Source organism: Mus musculus, chromosome 7 (assembly GCF_000001635.26).
Source record: "Mus musculus strain C57BL/6J chromosome 7, GRCm38.p6 C57BL/6J".
Lineage (NCBI taxonomy): Eukaryota > Metazoa > Chordata > Mammalia > Rodentia > Muridae > Mus > Mus musculus.
The window spans coordinates 72,110,217-72,129,542 of record NC_000073.6 but is presented as its reverse complement, the minus strand read 5'-3'; the positions used below and the strand labels follow the sequence as shown (position 1 = coordinate 72,129,542).

The window sequence follows — 19,326 nt, the reverse complement described above, 5'->3', positions numbered from 1 at the left end:
AATTGTCTTTACTAATAGTCAGAATTGGCCATAACCAAGTTCTGTTGGTGCTTCTCATATACTCATGAGTGTGGGTCCATGCACCAAAGTGTAGTAACCTACCAGGGACCAGAGGTCACATCCTTAAAGAAAACCGAGTCTCCTTCCATCGAAGCCATTGACTCTCCTTAGCTAGGGACTGGTTCATCAGTGTGGCAGTCTTTCCACATCCAGAAAACACTAATTTGCTCCAGTTCTCTCTGACCTCTGGCTCCTTTATTCAGTCTTTCCACCTCTTCTGCAATGGCCCCCGAGCTTTGGGGAAAGCGGTTGTGATACAGATGTTCTATTGTGTCTGAGTATGCCAATGATCGCTATTCTCTGCATTTTGACCAGTTATGAGTTTCTGCATTAGCCAGTGTCACCTGAACAAAGACACACCTCTGATGAGGTCTGAGAGCTATACTATGGCCAAGATCTGAATTTAGAGGGAGGTCTGAGACTTGTCCATTTAGCAGAATAATAGTAATCGGCGTATCCCTGAAGCCTATGATCTCTCCAACAATGGGTTCTTGCCTGATTTATATTGCTAAACAAGCATTTCCTCCCGTGTTGGGGATTTTTTAAATCCATTGAGAGTGTAGTTGGTTACTCCTATAATATTTGTGCAACTGTGGTATAGGCCTATCTTGTCAGCCCAGGCATTTTCCCCCATAGGGTTAACACTTGGGATCAAATGTTAATGATTCCCTCTCAGCCTACATACCACTTTCCAGTACTTTGATATCCAGCCATCAGAGAGAATGCTTCCTTGTCAATACCAACTTTATTTTTCCATATCTTACGATATGGTGGTCTCAGCAATATGGCCTTACCATGAAGTTCTGGTTAGCAACCAAGAGTAGTTACAAGACTCCATATTGTTGTGAGTGTCTCTGACATGCCTGGCCAAAAGCTTAGAAATTCCTCATACCCAACACTGGAGTTTATTTCTTAGCAACTTATGTCTTCTGGGAGAAACATTATCTCCAGGGTAAGGACATTCCACTTTTCTCTATCATGTGTGTGTGTGTGTCTGTCTGTCTATCTATCTATCTATCTATCTATCCATCCATCCATCCATCCATCCATCCATCCATCCATCTATGTATCTGTCTATCTATAATCTATTTATATATCAATCATTTATTTATTATTTATAGCTTCTCAAACAGTAGGTTTCATCTTTCAGTCATCCTCAGTTTTAGTTATCCTTTCCCCTAAACTGGTGCTTTACCCTCTCCTCCCATCCCTCACCCCACTTAAACCTCCCTCTCCATTATGCTCCTTTCTTCCTTCTATCACTTGAGTTCTACTATTCACTCTTCCCTAAGATATCCCAAGCCCTTCAACACATGGTCTTTTTGAAGTTCCATGCTTTCTACAGTAGTTACTCTGTATGAGAACAGAAAGGCCCCATGCCATGGCAGTGGTCACTTCTGCATAAAAGTTAATAAACAACGAGGGGGCTGTGTAGCCACAGAGGCAGTGGAGGGCCAAACTAATGCCTGCCTGAGAACCTAGAGATTGGTAACACAGACAATAGCAGCCAATCTGGAAATGCCACTTGGAGGACACACTGGCTTAGGATCAAACCAATGGGATGCAAGTGGAGGGTTGAAAGGGTGCTCCCCAAGAGTTAATAAAGTAGCTTGCTGCTTCATTCTCACCTGCTCTGAGAGTCTGAGCACCTTCTCACCCACTCCTACCAAGGGGGATGCTTGGCAGGGTGGAGTACTCAGGCAATGGTAAGCTAAGTTAAAATCATCAGCCACATGAACGAGAACATGTACTATTTGGTTTTCTGGGCCTGGCTAGGTCACTTAGTGCCTTTTCCATTTCTGTTCATTTACCTATACATTTTATCTTTCTTTACAGCTGAATAGAATTTCACTTTGTAGAGGGAGCATGTTTGTTTTACTATTTTTTCATCAATTAAGGGTTCATCATCTGGTTATTTTCATGTCCCAGATATTGTGAATAGATCAACTATGAACATGGTTAAGCATGTGTCTCTGTAATTGGAAATGCAGTCGTTTGGGTATATGCCAGTAATGGCATAGTTTGGTCGTACATATTTCAAGTTTTTATTTTTTTTGGAACTGCCACACTCCGTTGTTCATGGTGGCTGTACCCATTTGTGCCTTCACCCTTTTTGAACTATCCATAAATTTAATTCTTTTATATAAATGAATTTAGCAATGTAAAATTCCACCCTCTGTTTTACCCAATAGTCACTGAGTCTTTATTTGTCTTCTTGGTAGGTGTTTTTGGTCACCGTCTGGAATTTTGAACTCTACATGATCCCTCTGGCATTGTTGCTACTCTTTCTGTACAACTTCCTCAGACCCATGAAAGGGAAAGCCAGCAGCACCCAGGACAGCCAGGTAAGCAAAGATCCTCAGAGTTCTTCTAGTGTCATGGTGAGGAATAGAAGAGCATCCTTGCATTAGTACCATGACTAAACCACGCTCCAGCCTACCCTTTCAATCATACAGAATGAGATACAAGTCATTTTGCAGAACTTGTGTTTTATCCCACATAGTCTATATCTTCCTTTGTATGCTGTCTGATATTCCCACATTTTTGTTCATGTTCTCAATAAGACAGGGACCCTCTGGATATTGACTCATTTCCTCCCTAGAAATCTGTGCACCTATCTGGTTTTTAATAGTGTTCCTGGAAATTAACCTAAACACTAGGGGGAAAAGTTTGGCGGTTCCTTGGGCCCATGCAGGACATTGCAAAACTCTCTGGGAAACTGGGTTAGGCTATTCTTCACATTGAGGCTTCTCTAGGGATTTCCAACTTCCAGGGTGCTCAGCAAGTAGGTAGGAATAGCCCTCACCCTCTATTCCCATGTACCATGATGTTTCCTATTAGCCATCAAAGTTCCTTTATGGGAAAAAGTACATGTCCCTCCTGAAGGAAATCCCTTGGTGTCTATTTCTCAGGCACTCCTGATACCCTTCGTCCATCCTGGCTCAGGGCATATTTTTTCTGTTTTAAGTGGATAGGGACTTGAATTTGATAACTTGCTTTAGTATCCGGCTTTCCCACTTCTGATTTAAGAAAACAGGTTTTAAAAGTCAAAGCTCTAAAATTTTTGTGCCCGCTAAATTTCGTTCTAAAACCATCATAAACACATGAGCTTTTCCTTAATTCAAATGCAAATGACTGTCATATGTGTTTTTATATTATCATATTTAAAAGCATTGTTAAAAGAGTAGAATTTGAGGCACATTTCTGGCTTCATCTAGGGTGGAGCAAAGGTAGAAGAATGGGCACGTGGCAGAGGTAGACCCTCAAGAAATTCCAAAGTTCTCTTGTATTGGATTTTGATTTTATAACTATTGCCTATCAATAAGATAGGAGAACTGACTAAGAAAAATGGATTTATAGTTTATTTGTATTTATAGACTAGATTTTATATGAATATAAATTAAGGAAACATCTCTAGTAGGGACAAATCTGTAATAGTAAATGTTGTCAACTCACATTGGTGCAACATTTAGCCAGGTTTTATTTTGCTACTGTGTATATGAGATCTTTTTTATCCTATGGATTTGTATGTATACAGCTGTGTTTACAGATGTTCATAAATATCTTGTTATGGGTAGGAATGCAAATTTGCATTGTTAAGAACTTTCTTTATTTAAAAAACATATTCAAATCCACAACTATGAATGAGGCAAGAACTTCTATTTTCATTTTGTCAAGAGTAGTACAATGAAGGTTTAGGGCCTTGGAGTGATGGCCCAAAATCAGAGGGACAAACTGTAGAAATCATGTCTCAAGATGATGGCATCTAACTCTCCCAACTATAATGGTGCTCAACCCTTGTTGCGCGCGCTCAACTGGCCAGGAAGAACGACGCTGCTACAGGATCCTTCTGCACACGTTTATTCAGTCCTGTTTCTTCTTTCTCTATATCTCCCTTGTTTATATCTCCCTTGTTTTTATATCGCCCCCGAACCCTGGGCCTCTCACTCTTTTATACTCTCAGTTCCCATCCACGCACAGCAGGCCACACCACCTCACCAGGCACGCAGCTTCAGCTAATCAGGGCAGCAGGGGCATATCTCCATCAAATTGGATTCACCGGTATCCTGGTGCACCTGCGCAGCTCTCAAGATGTTTGTGGCTTATATGAGGAAGTCAGGTGCAAGTCATATGACTTAGCTGCAGTCTCTGGCGCCTTTGGGACTGCCGCCACACCCGCTCCCCACAATTCCCCCTTTTTTCTTTTTTGGCAGAGAGAATGTCTGTAGATAGCCCCTCGCAGCCATGCCCCTTACCCGTCCTTGGGTGACAAACAGCATTGGTTTGATCCCTGTCTTAGGTTGGTGACATGCCCAGGAAGTCTTATCACTGACTACCTCTCAATCATGCCAAGCCACTCCTGGGGAGATTGTGTTTTGCTTGTGGCAGGTGCATCAAAAGGCCAGGATGTTAATGAACCTATGGCCAGATCTTAATTGCTGCAAGCAAGCCTCATGGGTGAAGGTAGAGGTCTGATCCCCAGTGTGCAAGCATAGGGGCCCTACACAAAACCATCCCTTAGGCTCATCACCCAGAGAGGTCTTGGCCAGCTCCCGTGTCGTTTTTCCTGGGGGAAGGGAACTAGGACACTGAACCTTCATGCAATCAGATGTGCCTTCCACAGGATGCCAACAGCAAGCTATCCTCTGTGCAGTGCTTAGCCTCGCACCCCACGGCATAACGCAGCATAATTTCTTTTAGAGCGGCAAACCGAATCTGAGGAGATTGTCCCGCCTCCACTGCAGCAAAAGCCTACACTACCATGGCGAAAGTGCGGGCCGCACACTCTGCACCTAACACATGTGTCAAACACAAAACACACACACACTATAACAAGCATACATCCCAGGGCTCTCATCCCCGCTCATCTTCCCTGAAGCAAGGGATAGATAGCCAGAGGGGCTATCTCTTTAAGGGGAATTCAGGGATCAAAAAGCGTGGAAAAATTTGAATGTCATGTCGAACTGGTATCGGCTTCTGGAACACCGAAAGGATCTCTCATCTCGGCTCCATCCTTTGTGCTTGTGGGATCATCCACCACATCCACAGGGGCAACTGGATCAGGAGCCTCATTCTTGCAGCGTCTCACCAATCTCTCCGGCACCCAAAGAGGTTCCATCTGGTCCTGTGGAAACACACAAACAGACCCTCTCGCCCACGTCAACACCTGATCTGGTTGATCCTCTCCAAATCTCCGGACAGAAGGTCCACCTACAGGTGGCTGCTGAGGAGGCATAGGGAAAGGACGCAGAAGCTAATTCGCCTTCCTCCTCTGCCTCAGCTCTTTTATTTTGTCCTTTCTGTCCACCTGATAACACTGTGTCTCCTTTCTTTTTCCTTTTTCTTTTTAAGCCCTTCTCCTCTTCCGACATATTTTCTTGTTGCTCTATAAGGATTTTCTGACCTGTCTTGACTGTCTCTACACACAGTTTCAAACAGTAACAGAGTCCATATATCAGAACAAACAAGACCAAAACTATCAGACCTACCCACAAAGGGTCAATGGGAGAAAAAAGCATAACTACACAGCGAGGATCTATTGATCACTACACTGAGGTTATCATACTTCCTTAATCTATCCTGAAACCGTGAACCTTAACTTATCCCAAAACCATGAACCTTTAGTTACCTTGTACCTGCTTCCTGGCAACGTTATATTCCCCTCTATTTTATCCGAGGTCCTTCCCAAACTCCTGGGTTACTTTGTGCCTACTTCCTGGCAACTTTATGCTCACCTCTATTTTATCCGAGGTCCTTCCCAAACTCCTGGGGTCGCAAGTTTCACTCACCGCGAACTTACCCTGCCGGCAACCACTGATTGCTGAAAGTTCTGAACTCGGTGGGGGAGTCGGTTCCCCGTACGGGCCACCAATTGTCGCGCCCACTCTCAACCAGCAAGAACGACGCGACCAGCAAGAACGACGCGACCACCAGTCCTTCTAACAGCAGTTTATTCAGTCTTCATCTTTCTTCTTTCTCTTCATCAGTACCGTTCCCCAGCTGAAGAGTTCTGAATCCACGCCGGATCCTTCTCAACAGTCTGTTTCACGGGAACCTTTATTAACCCCTTCTTCCCCGTTATGCAGTTCTGAATCCTCCCTGTAGCAGGGGGTCTTCGCTCTTGCCTGAAGATGTTTCTTTTCCCGGGTTTCGGCACCACTTGTTGCGCGCGCTCAACTGGCCAGGAAGAACGACGCTGCTACAGGATCCTTCTGCACACGTTTATTCAGTCCTGTTTCTTCTTTCTCTATATCTCCCTTGTTTATATCTCCCTTGTTTTTATATCGCCCCCGAACCCTGGGCCTCTCACTCTTTTATACTCTCAGTTCCCATCCACGCACAGCAGGCCACACCACCTCACCAGGCACGCAGCTTCAGCTAATCAGGGCAGCAGGGGCATATCTCCATCAAATTGGATTCACCGGTATCCTGGTGCACCTGCGCAGCTCTCAAGATGTTTGTGGCTTATATGAGGAAGTCAGGTGCAAGTCATATGACTTAGCTGCAGTCTCTGGCGCCTTTGGGACTGCCGCCACACCCGCTCCCCACAAACCCTCACTTACCTGCACGCCACTAACCTTTCTTCACTGCATTCCTATCTATCTATTGGCGTTTATGAGACATGAATGGTGCCAATGGTGGATAAGCTAATCTATACAGTCAGTGAGTGTCTTACAGACTGGCAGCTGAAGCTAGGGAGGCTTATCAGAAGTGAGGACTCACCAGCCTGGGAGAAGTTACTTCATGACTACTTGGAGGGTTGTTGGAATAGAGTACTCTGGTCACTTTATAGTCACTGCTTTTAACAGTTATAAAATAGAAAGTTGCTTGAAACTGGTAGAGCCATAGTGAATAGGAGGTCTGATCATCACATGATTAAGCAGAAACGTAAGACTTCCAGTTGAAAAAGTCCCAGATTCTCTCTACTGGCTGTTCTTCCCCTGCTCCTGAGCCCAAATGATGTTTTTGTTTTGTTTGCTTTTTGTTTTGTTTTGTGATTTAGTCTCACTTTATATCCCTGATTGTCTCGGTGACAGCTATAGAGTCCAATCTTAAATTCACAGAGATCCTGCTACCTCTGTCTCCAGAGCACTGGGAGTAAAGGCATGTGGCTTCATAGCTGACCAATGCTCACCTTTAGACATTGCAATTACATGATGTAAAATTTTCCTGTTACACAGGAAGGCCATCTAAACTGCTCTAACCAAACCCAGTAGCAACACAGCTGTAGTTCAGCCCCTGTTCTAAAGACACACTCCTGTTAGTCAATATCAGAGTCTTTGGGTTCCTTCCCTTCTCTGTCCCTGCAACCCCAAGGGGGAAAATGTAGCACTCTTAAAAAGGATTATGTTTAAATATTTCCTACTGTAGACTGTTTCAGTAATGGCTGCAAAGGGAAAAGAATACTATAAGTATTTTCAGATTTAACATAGCAATTGGATTATCAGCCAGACAAGAACCAAACTGTTAACACAAAGGATGAGTTGGCTATGCATTTCTAAAGGTAGGTGCTGTCAAAGGACACTTGCACAATAGATTTATTTATACCTCGTGGTTTCAAGCAGATAATAATATTGTTTATAACCTTGCCACAGTGTCTCTGAGCTTTTGAAGTGCGACTTTTTACAAGAGAATAATGAGTTTCGGCTCTAAAAGAAAACTTAAAAATGCCTGTTTCATTTGCATTGGGTAATCCCAGTTGACCGTCAAACTCAATTAACAAGTTATGGGATTTCTTTTCAGGAAAGCACAGACGTAGAGGAGGAAGGGAAAGAGGAAGAAAAGGTAAGTGGTGCATTAATGTCAGTCCCTTAATAGGAGCTAATGTTGGCCACACTGTGTTTCCAGGTTGTGCCTGCTTTGACTTTTTGGCCTTATATAATATTATATAAATATTATGATTTAAAAAGGATCAGCCTCTTGATTATATAAAATGATATGGCTATGACATCTACTTTTCTCTGATGTATATCATACTAGTAACAACCATCCTTCATATCTCAGTATGATCATTTTTAGTGACATTGATGATGTATTGTTGTTGTTCTGGTGGACACAGAGGTATTTAGTCTCTTCTAAGCATGTTAAAAGGGAGAAGGAAAGAGGAGGGTAAAACAGGAGCAAATCCCTGAACTTTTCTAAGAGTCAGGACACAAACCGAGAAGGTCCTTTCTCTGTGGCTGGGAAGAAAAGTCAAGAGCAAATCAAGGGAAGTGGCTGCTCCTTTTAGGTTCGCATCCGCTCCGCGGGGTGGTCACCCACGTCAGAGCCTGTCACTTCCCCAGCTGTTGCTGGCAGCGTTCTCTGCTATATGTCTGTGTACATCTGTCCTTTTCCTTCTCCTGGGACAATCTCTCAAATCTGCTGCTGCTGTTGTCATTACACTTCCAGGCAAGCCTTCTGGAACAAAGTGGGAAAAAAAAAAAAGTGAAGTACCAAATGAGAGGCTTTGAGCTTAATGGACTTCCAGTCCCTTAAAACCTGGGTGTGTGGGGGCCCATGCTGGCGGCAGGGAGGAGACTTGTAGAAGAAAAAAGGGCAGAAAGGAGGACCTGCAGAGCAAGGGTGAAATAGGAATGCCTTCAGAACAGGCATCAGTTCAGAGATTGGTTCTGTGACCCCAGAGCCTTGCCGTTAATTGAGGGGTCCAGATGGTTTTGCCCATTTGAAGCAAATGAGTGTGTTACAGAGTGAATCTTATCTGTCGTCTAAAGGTGATCATTATTAAAGACACAATAGAATAAAGCACAGTGTATTTTTAAAAATTGTCTCTCTCCAGAATAGAAGTGATAGCTAATAAAAGCTTGTTTTTTTTTAAATTATTATTGATTAACTGAATCAAGTGGTTTCTGAATGATCAAACCATTGAATATTAGGCAAAGTCCAAGCTCAGCACACAGTGGAATGTTTTCCTAGATACTTACAAGTGGTTGTTTTAAACCTGTTTGAGGCCACTGCCCTCTTGCACTTTTGACAACCAGCTGTTAGTTGGGGCTCCTGTAACCTATCCCTAGGATTTAATAAATTTCTAGAATTGCTCACAAAACTCAGGAGAATACTTGCTTCCCCTTATTGGCTTATGATAAATGATTCAACTTGGGAACAATCAAGTAGAAGAGATGAAGAAGGACTCATATGGGACAGGGTGTGGCACTTCCACACTCCCTCTAAGCTCAGGAAATCCTTACATTTATTGGCACAGAAGCCTCATGACAATGGTTGGTGCTTCTAGTAATGTGTCTATGCATGTTTCTCTATCAATACAAGATTGATTAGGTAAGTCAGTGGCCACCGGTGATAGTAGATTCTGTCTCTATGGTTGGAGGGTCAGGAGCTTGGGAGGGGGTACCACAGATTTCAGTCCTATCATCAGATGCCTGGTTCCTAGGGTGTGATGTTCCCCCAGCCAGGGGCTTTTCAGAAGATCCCCCACCCTCACTTAATCTGTTCTGCAGCAACAGGTTCCCCTGCCACCTCTCTAGATCCAGACCTGCTTCAGGAACTAAAGACAAAACCCGACTATCAGAGAACACACTCCTGCCGCTCTTATCACTTAGCAGAGCTCAAGAGCTTTAAGAGTTCTGGCCAACAGCCAGGACCCAAGGCAAAATATGTATTTCTTATTATATCACAATATCACACTAGGCAAAAATTAAAGTTTTTAAAAAACAGAGCTTAAAAGTGAGGCAGATTTTGTTTTATCTAAATCTGTTAAATGTGCCACCCGTGAAACAGGACCACATTTACCCCCCAGGGACAGTTGTGATAGAATATCTTTAGCATATCACATTTTAAAACCTTCCAACAGGAGGGAGTAGACCAATTCATGGTGGTGGTGGGTCATAAGTGCAATCCCAGGGCTTGTGATGCTGAGGCAGGAGGATTGCTGTGAGTTTGAGAACAGGCTGGGGTACAGATTGAGTTAATATATCAAACAATCATACAGAAAGCCCAAAAACACTTGATATAAAAGTACTGTGTGAACTCTCATTGGACAGGTGTAAAAAATGGCTTCTTACCTGTAATAAGGGCACCAAGAGGGAGCAGAGCAAACACACCATGGTCAGACCTGTGACCCCAGTGGGCTTATGGGAATTATTTTAGAACATGGGTGAGGACTTACTTATAGGAGCCTGGGTTATCCCAAATCAGCTGCACTACTGAACACTTTTTCCCACACATAAATGACAACTTCCCCAAAGCTGCAGAGGTGAACGACTCCTTACACTGACCCCACAGCTGACCTTCCACTGCCTATATACTCTAGTATCTCCAGAGTATCTAGAGGCTGTGTGAAACTAGACCAGAATCACACGTAGCTGACTAGGAGGCATGGGAAGGAATGGCTTGAATCTCAAGAGAGGGTCTGATGACTCTGTAGTACCTACTTGTGTCAGTGAATGTCAGCAGTAAACAGGCCTGATCTTAAAGATTCTTGCAAGTAGCCACAGCTACACTGATAGAGATAACGGCTCTTGTGTGTTCTCCAACAGGCTATCAGGCAGCGAAGTCCAGTCTAGAGTCTATGCCAGAGCATAATCTCTTCAAGAGCTGCCTGGGGGTTCTAGAGAAGGAGCCATGTGTGCTGCATCCATGTGTGCTGCATTTCCACTAGCTCTGGGCAAGGCACACTGAAAAAAGCATCTAAAAAGGCCAACCACAGAAATAGGCCAGGGCTTAGTGTGGCGCTCCAGACAAAAGTGTTATCGACATGTTCTGTGTGGAGAGGGTTGGCAATGGGGCTGTTCTCACTCACTTTAGGGTTTATTCAGTTCTGAGATGTTTCTATGAAGGTATTTCAGCATATCCTCGTCAGAGTTATGTTATAGCCATTGCATTTTGTTTCCTTGGTTTTATATTTTTAAATAACTTTCTAAAGAAAATAAATCCCAAATGAGAAAAAGAAAGCTATCTTTGTTCTTTCTGATAAACACACCTTTCTGTTGCTAGGGAGCCTGGCATACTTTTAGTCTCCGCCCATTATCGTGCCACTTTTGTTTCAGAGTTTCTATGGCTACCATAAAACACCATGATAAAGAGAAACTTGGGGAGGAAAGTGTTAGATTTATTCCAGCTTACTCTTTCACAACATGGTACATCACTGAGAAATATCAGGGCATGAACTCAAGTAGAGCAGGAACATGGAGGCAGGGGCTGATAAAGAAGCCATGGAGGGATGCTGCTTACTGGATTGTTCTGCAGGGCTTCCTCAGCCTGCTTTCTTATAGCTCCTAGGACTACTAGCCCAGGGGTAGAATCACACTTGGTAAAATGGGCCCTCCCACATCCATTATCAATCGAGAAAATGTTCTATAATCTTGACCACAGGCCAGCCTGTTCAGAACATTTTCTTAACTGAAGTTCTGTTTTCCTAAATGAGTCTTGCTTGTGTCAAGCTGTCACAAAACTAGCCAGGACTCTTCTCTTGGGAATTTGCTAAACTAAAACTAGATTTGTTAAACTTCAAGTTCAGCACTAAGACTTCTTGAGGGCACGTCCCACGTGTGTTTCAATGCATCATTTTCTCTCTGTGGACAGGTCCCCAGCACCATAATGTGTTTGTCTGAGACCTGGCCAGGCAATGACAGGGCGACTCCCTACCACAGGGGATTGTTGAATGATCCTCTTCACAGAGTCCCATGGCTTCTGCTATGTGTTAGACATGACAGCACATGCTTCTGGGATCTGTAAAACATCCGATACAGGAGGAGCCATTTACAAATGATAAATATAGAGTTGTTCCCTACAAAGGCAGAAGTGAGGGAAGCTACTCCATGCTACCCATCTTTCCTGAAAGGGACACACCTTCATCTCCAGTTCCCCTGCCCAGCAAATGCCATCACAGTTGATGGAGGATAAAGGGATGCTTGGCCCAGCTTCTCTGGGGAAGATTGTACTCCCATCTTCTGCCTTTCTCTGACTCATAGACCAGGACATGCATGGTCTGGGATCTGTCATACTTTTATTGTCTAGGATAGAGATGGTTGCAAAATGATATCACTGTTGCCTCTGGCTTCTTCTCATTCTTAACAGCACACTGCAGTTATCTATGTTAGAAACCAGATTGGATGTCACAATTCTGCTTTCTTTTCTTTTGTGTTACACATACATCTTGCAGGTAAGTATATTTTTGGCTTTTAAGAAACAAAGCACACAAACTAAACTTTGAAGAAAGAGAAATCCGTCTTCCTTATACCAGATGGTCCACATAAGAGATTGTTTGTTGCAACTATAGTTTTCTAGGGACCCCAGAACAAACAGATAATGGCTGAGTTCAGCCAACAACAATCAGTTAGCATTTTCTCTTTTTATTAAATTTCCTATGTGGAATCCTGCATGTGGACCTTATTTGTACGGATGGACTACAATGAAAATTGCATTAATTTTCTACACAGTAAAGGTCAGTAATTGAAGCATGAACCAAAAAACGATTGTGTAAAATGCTGTAACCCATATTTATGAAAGGTCATATAAGACAATAATATCTTGTTTTCATTGTTGAAAGTATAAATACTTTTTCAGAGAGTTTCTTTCTTGTTCCAGCCCAATGGTTACTTACATAGAATATTACAGCATTTGCTATTAGCATCAGAAAAATGAAAGCATAACAGGAGGTACTAAAATTAAAAACAAAAAAAAATCTTGCTTCTTGCTATCAGAAAAAAGGCTGCTCTGATATTCACAGTATAGGTTAGTTTTTGTATAACTGGATATAGGAAGACTTGAATGGCTTCTTCTTTTAGGGTCATTGATAATGTCACGGGTACCTGTCAGTGTTAATGAGAAAAGAAATTCATCCATTTATTATCAGTTATGAATACACTCTGATAATGGATATGTTTCTTTAAACAAGAAATGTCTAAGTATTCATTGAGGGACATTCTGTAATAAGTAAAGATGAATTAGCATGGCATGTACTGTTCCTGATTAGAAAACTTAGCATTCTGAGATTGAAGAGACGGTCCAGTGATTAAGAGCACTTACTGCTCTTGTGGGGGACCTGGATTCTGTTTCCTGCATCCACATCAGGTGGCACACAACCATATATAAGTCTGATTCCAGGGGGAGTCTGTTACCCTCTTGTGGTCTCTGTTTGCAACCGTACACAGCTGATGCACATACATACTCTCAGACACAAACACATTAGAAAATAACTCTTTTAGTACTTAGCATGCCATCACTGTTGGCATTTAAACAGATTTTCCATCCTGATCTGCATGCATGTCAAGCACTTGGGACTTTCTTTTAGAGTTAACCTGCAATGTCCTTTTGATGTGGGGCCCAGGACTACCATGGATAATTCCTAGAGAGGTGAATTGTTTGTTCGCTTAAACTAAAGAATATTATTGACCATGGATTGTCTGTCTGACAATGTATCAGAAAGAGGAGTTTTGCTCATTTTCTTTTGTATGTTCTTAAGAAAGTAAAAATAACAACACCAGTACACACATAAACACACACCCAGATAAATACACACAGACATATGTATACACATAGACACACAGAGGCACATATAGATACAGACAGAAACACACATACAAACACACTGACATATGCACAGACATAAACATACCAACATAGGCACATAGACAGACAGAAACACACAGACAGACAGACACACATACACCATGGAGATCAGTGATTTTTGTTAATTATAGTACACAGCTCCAGTTAATGATTGCAAAGTATAATATTGTTAAGAAAAGAAAAAATTCTAGCAAGCTTCTTTGAATGGATAGCTTTCAGTATGCAGTTAAGTGTGCATAGATGTGTTTTGAACAAGCACAAACCTATATGTAGAATGTAGTGTAGAGAACCTGACCATCAAAACTTCCAGGGTAGTAGAGTAAATGCTCATTTACATTGAAGCTCTGATAAATTGATTTAATGTGTTTTTTATTAATGTGGTCATTTTACTGCTAGGTTTCTACCATACTATATTACTTTTAAGATTTTAGTAGGAGAACGGGTTGCAGCCAATTCTAGTGACCCATAGATGTGTGTTTTGAATCACAAGAGGGCAAATTCCTGAGTTCTTGCTCTTCTTTGACATATTATCCCATGCACTTTTCCTTTTTTGAAAACCCAGTCTCCATTCTTCAAAGGGTTGAGTCTTCACTTCCTTCAGAAGGAATCCAAAGATGCTCTTAACTTAGTCCTTGGACATTATTCAGATACCGTGCTTGTCATGACACTGAGCAGAGTCCCTGGTACTTGAAGATGTTTTAAAACATCCACTATAAGTGTTGTTCTTGGTATGCGCTTTCAAACAATGTGAAGCAAGACACTCCAGGCTGTAAATTCAATGTGTCTTCTCTGCTGTTATTAAGTAACATTAATATGTAAAAGCACAGAGTCTAATGCTCTGTTTCTTCAGTAGTCAGTACTACATCAAGCTGATTTCTTTCCCACGTCTAAAATTATTCCATGAAACTATGGGAGAATAAACTGGTCACTGTGTCCTGGTTATCCACAGACCATTTCTCATTTTAGTAAATTATGTTCTTTCCCATTGTCACTCCAGTGAACTATGCATTATGACACTCTCTCCTCCCTGCTCTTATTTCTCTCCCACTTCTGACATTCTTTCCTCTACACCCTAAAAGTCGTTTCTCCGTTTATTGGTTGTGGTTTCCTTTACTTATGGTTTTGAAGCTGCCTGTGTTGCTTTGAATTTGAAGCTAACCATGGGAGCTTGAAGAGGTCACCACCCAGTAGTCTTTTTTTTTTTTAAGGGTAGTAATGGTTATTCATGTGTTTCCCAATGAAAGCTACAGGTTCAAGATGGCCCACCCCATCCTATTTCCAAATTATCCAGGAAGTTTATAGGATACATTTTAGATAATTTATAGGTTGACAGTTTATAAAAAGAAATTGGTAGAATATAGAGTTATCACATTTTTTTTCCTACCAGGAAAGTAACGCACAAAGAAATGACTGTAACAGCATTGATCTAAAACAAGATAGTAAGACATTTAAATACTCAAGTGCATGGAAACATTAGTGACTTTTTGAAGTTCAAGCACTGAAGCCTTTTGTGTCCTCTAACTCATTCAGCACTCAAAATGTCCCACTGGCTATTATTCCCCCCCCCCCAGGCATTAATTAACAAATCTCATTGAGGAGAAATGAACCCTTCAGCGATTTCACTGTCAGATTCATAGTGGGACTCAACTCCAGATCCTCCCAGTGAAATATTATTGGTAAAGTGTATGACATTATTTGGAAACAGGCATGCCACTCTTCATCCATCCATTCATTCATTTACTCATTCATTCATTCATTCCACACTGCAGCAACAGCAACTACACGAGTCACCCTTGCATATAGTTGAAAAGACACTGAGGCTGGTGGAGGGAAATGTTGAGGGAATTAAGACTGTTTATAGGTGCTGATGTTTGAGTCATTTCAGTGTGTGGGAATTACCTTTAGCCTTTGAAACTTGTGTATATGGGTGTTCTATACATCTTATTGTGGGTATGTCACGCGCGAGTGTGGAGGTCAGAAGTCAGATGCCTTTTCTACCCACTCCCCATCTACTATTTTGTAAGACAAGGTTTCTTACTATCGAAAGTTCATCAGTGCAGCCAAGTGGGCCAGCCAACGAGCTTCAAGAATCTATCTTGCCTGTCTCACCCCACTTACTCCTTTCCACATAAATGCTGACATTTCTGCCTTTCATGTTTGTTTATTCTGGGACCCAAACCAACATCCTCATGGTAAGATGGCGCATACTTTATGAGTCATATCCTCAGTCCTAGCTTTTACTTCTCTTAATCAGATGAATACCTTACCCATTAGTCTCATCCCTTTCCTACCTAGGAGGAAGGTAAAGGATGCACATGACAAAGCCAAAATCCATCTCTCTTTGTAGACCTGCCATCAGTAGCCCCAGCTACAGGGGCCACACGAGTCCTCTTTACCTTATGGTAGCATCTGTCTGTCTGTCTGTCAGCTGGTCCAAGGAATCAGTCACCCAGCATTTGAGTCCCAAAGATTAAGGATGGCCGCTTCCTGTACATTTGTGTGCTTCCAGCATCTTCCTCAAGATGTCCGTGGTTGTGATCTTTCCTTTTTCTCATCCTTTCGTTTGACACCAGACAAGACTCCTGTTGAAAGGCAAAAAGCACAGGATGAAAAAACAGGAGGGCAGTACTCTTTGTCAGGATCAGATCTAAGCAGCAGGGTAAAGCTGCTTAGATCAGGTATTGATTCAAAAACAGTTTTGTATTTGTTTCTCAAAGTGAAAGATCTACTTGAGATAGAAGTACTCTCCAGAAAGAGCATGTATTGCCTTTCCCATTTATTAAAACATAATCTTTGTGGCTGGGGAGATGGCTCAGAGGACATGCTGGGATAAGTTGCCAGCATCCACATGACAGCTTGCGAAGGCTGTCATGGGACTACACTGTCAAGGATTCTGATGCCCTATTTTTCTGTTCTACATAGACATACATATAAAAAATAAAAATAAATAAACCTGACATTACCTCTGTGCATGCATGTCTATGAGTGGACCTCTAGATGAATAAGTGTCACAATACACTTATAATCATCAGGTGACAACCTTGGGTGTTGGTTCTTGCCTCCTGCTGTGTTTGACACATGGTTTTTTGGGTTTTACTTTTTGTTTTGCTTTTCACAACTATGTAGTCTGGGTAAGCTTGCCCATGGGCTTCTAGCACCCCACCCCCAATGTAATAGCATGCCCCATAATATTGACTACCTGCACACCTAAACATGCCTCATGGGATAAACTCTGAAGTAGGTTCCTAGTTCATGACGCTAAGTTGCCTAGGGAACAATTGTTAATATCATGCAGCAGAAATACTGCTAACAAGCCCTCTGTTAGCACAGATATTAAGATGTTTTTCCACGCTAAATGCTATTCAATCAATTTCTAATGTTGATCATTCAAGTTTTCAACTTACAGTTCTCTAATATTCAATGAATTAAAACAGACAATGCATTTCCCTTGGCTAAAACCCCAGTTTTGCATCTTTCATCTGGGTGGCTGACATTACTGGGAGAATCTTGAGATAGAAATTTGTCTTGATTTTTTGGGGACTTGTGAACATTCTTTGACAAACACCACTCAGTTTTCAAGCATGTTTAAAGTATTTTTTACTTTCCTGTCAGGGTCAATTTTCAGGAGTACCTCCCTGATTTTGCTTAGATAATTAATAGAGAAAATGAGTGTTTTTCTAAACCAGAACAAGCAGGAAAGATTTAAAGTAACATACTGATTTTATAATTAATTCTTAATTGTAAATTCATTTGACGGTGTTAATTCCCTCCCAGAGGCTCAAAGCTCCGCCATTGCACCTACAGACAGAGCTGTGTTCACTGGAGACACAAGGGAGCCAACAAGGCCTTAAGGAAGGCAAGCTCACCTGATGTATTCTCTGTGATGTTTTTCACTTTAATAGAGTGAGCAGCTATGTTATGCCACAGGCACACTATTGATCCTTAACTCTCTATAAAACTCAGCCTAAGACTCGACCTTCTAATGCCCTATAAGCAAATGTACAATTTAAAAACAATGATTTTTTTTGCATTTCTCATGTTTACATGATAAACAATTTTTAAATTTCTTTTTTACAGTCCAGCTGTTGTCCTCCTCCTGGTCACCCCCCCCCCACCAGTTCCTCATCCCATTCCTCCTCCCCCCTGTCTGCAAGAGAATGATACCCTCCTGCCAGGCCTCCCCACTCCCTGGGGCTTCAAGTCTCCCAAGGGTTAGGAGTGTCTTCTCCCACGGAGGCCAAACCAGGCAGTCTTCTGCTATATATGTGTCAGGGGTGGGGGGATGGGAGGTGAGGGCATCCTAGGACCAGCTCCTGTGTGCTGCCTGGTTGGTGGCTCATTGTTTGAGAGATCTCAGGCATCTGGATTAGTTAAGACTACTGGTCTTCCTATGGGGTCTCCCTCCTTCTCAGCTTCTACCAGCCAAGAATTGGAATTTGTCATTCTTTTACCCTGCTACCGACACTCATTCTTATAGAGAATGAAACAATCACAAAGCAGGAACTGGGGAGCCGGAGCAATGGATAAAAGGAGCTAAAGTGACTGTTACTCAAGCATGAGGATCTGAGTTCATATCCCAGCACCCACATAAACAGGAGGGCAGAGCAGCCTATGAGGAATGCTAGCACATAGGAGGTAGAAACTGGATCCCCAGAGCAAGCTCGCCACCCAGTGTAGCAAAGCAGCAAGCCCTGGGCTCTATTAAGAAACTGTCTAATACATAAAGGATGGAGACAATGCCACCAACCTCTGACATCCACTTCCATATGCCCCACATGTACACGTGTGCAAACATACACACAAACATACATACCACATGCATACATGTAACCAAAAGTACCCTTGTGCAATTGGATTCTGGATTTGCAGTCTTCTTTTCCCCCTCCTCTGCTATCAATAACAGGTACTTGCACATCAACAAGAGCCCCAGTCATGAGGTGTCCACTTTTGCAGGTTTATAATCACAAGGAAGACCCCGCTGTGGCGGTGTGGTCAGTTGCAATCATCTTGTTCATTTGTGCAGTCACACCAATGGTCATCACTCGTTTCTACCCACAGTTCTCTGTATGAGTCAGGAGCCTCTGTGGCGAGAGGACCAGGGGCGGGCTGCTGCTGCTGCTGTTTGTCTTTCTGAATGAATCACTCTTACTCTTCCCAGGCAGTGTGGTGTCAGCAGCAGATGCAATGTTGTATCTGCTAAACTGTTATCACCACATCCCCTGGTTCAATCTGAGATGTGTAAATAAAGCCAGCGGGGTGCACATCCAGCTGCTAGACGATCTCTTAGAGCATCAGGGCAACATGAACAGACTTGTCCCAGAAGAGCCTCTCTTAAGAAACCCAAGTGCATCCCAGTATTCTTTAAGTTAGACAAAAGGCTGTTCATCCTTTGTCCTTTGCCTGCTTGGAGGGAAGAGGTTCAGGTTAGTGAAGATACCAGGTAATTTACATATGTTATAAAGCTGCTTTCCTGATTTTTTTTAATCAACTCTATGCAAATATAGACATATTAATTGAGAAAATACCACAGTAAGATTGGCCTGTAAGGAAGGTTATGGGCTCTTTTTTTTTTTTTTTTTTTAATGAATGGTTGCTATGGGAGGGTCCAGCCCATTATGGTGCTAGTCCTGGGTTTTTAGTTATAGAATGTATAAGAAAACAGGCTGACCAAGCCAGTGAGCAGCACTCCTCCATGGTGCCAATTTCAGTGCCGGCTTCAAGTTTCTGCCCTGGATTTCC

General features: G+C 42.4%; 1 protein-coding gene and 1 long non-coding RNA gene across 7 annotated transcripts in view; one reads left to right on the top strand and one right to left on the bottom strand.

Annotated features, from left to right (window-relative positions):
• Mctp2 (multiple C2 domains, transmembrane 2) overlaps window positions 1–19,326 on the top strand; it is a 229,290-nt gene that overhangs the window by 177,574 nt on the left and 32,390 nt on the right. For all 5 annotated transcript variants that reach the window (XM_030242581.1, XM_006540899.3, XM_006540901.2 and 2 more), the window contains 2 exons: window positions 2,283–2,405; window positions 7,804–7,845. In XM_030242581.1, coding sequence (XP_030098441.1) covers window positions 2,283–2,405; window positions 7,804–7,845 — 165 coding nt within the window. The remainder of the gene's footprint in view (window positions 1–2,282; window positions 2,406–7,803; window positions 7,846–19,326) is intronic.
• Window positions 11,024–18,815, bottom strand: Gm36696. Of its 2 annotated transcripts, none has more exons than XR_391605.3 (3): window positions 18,401–18,815; window positions 15,984–16,169; window positions 11,024–11,745 (listed from the first exon to the last, which is right to left on the bottom strand). It is a non-coding gene; the product is annotated as a predicted gene, 36696 (long non-coding RNA). The 2 variants fall into 2 exon arrangements; XR_003946801.1 differs by having other exon boundaries at window positions 18,428–18,815.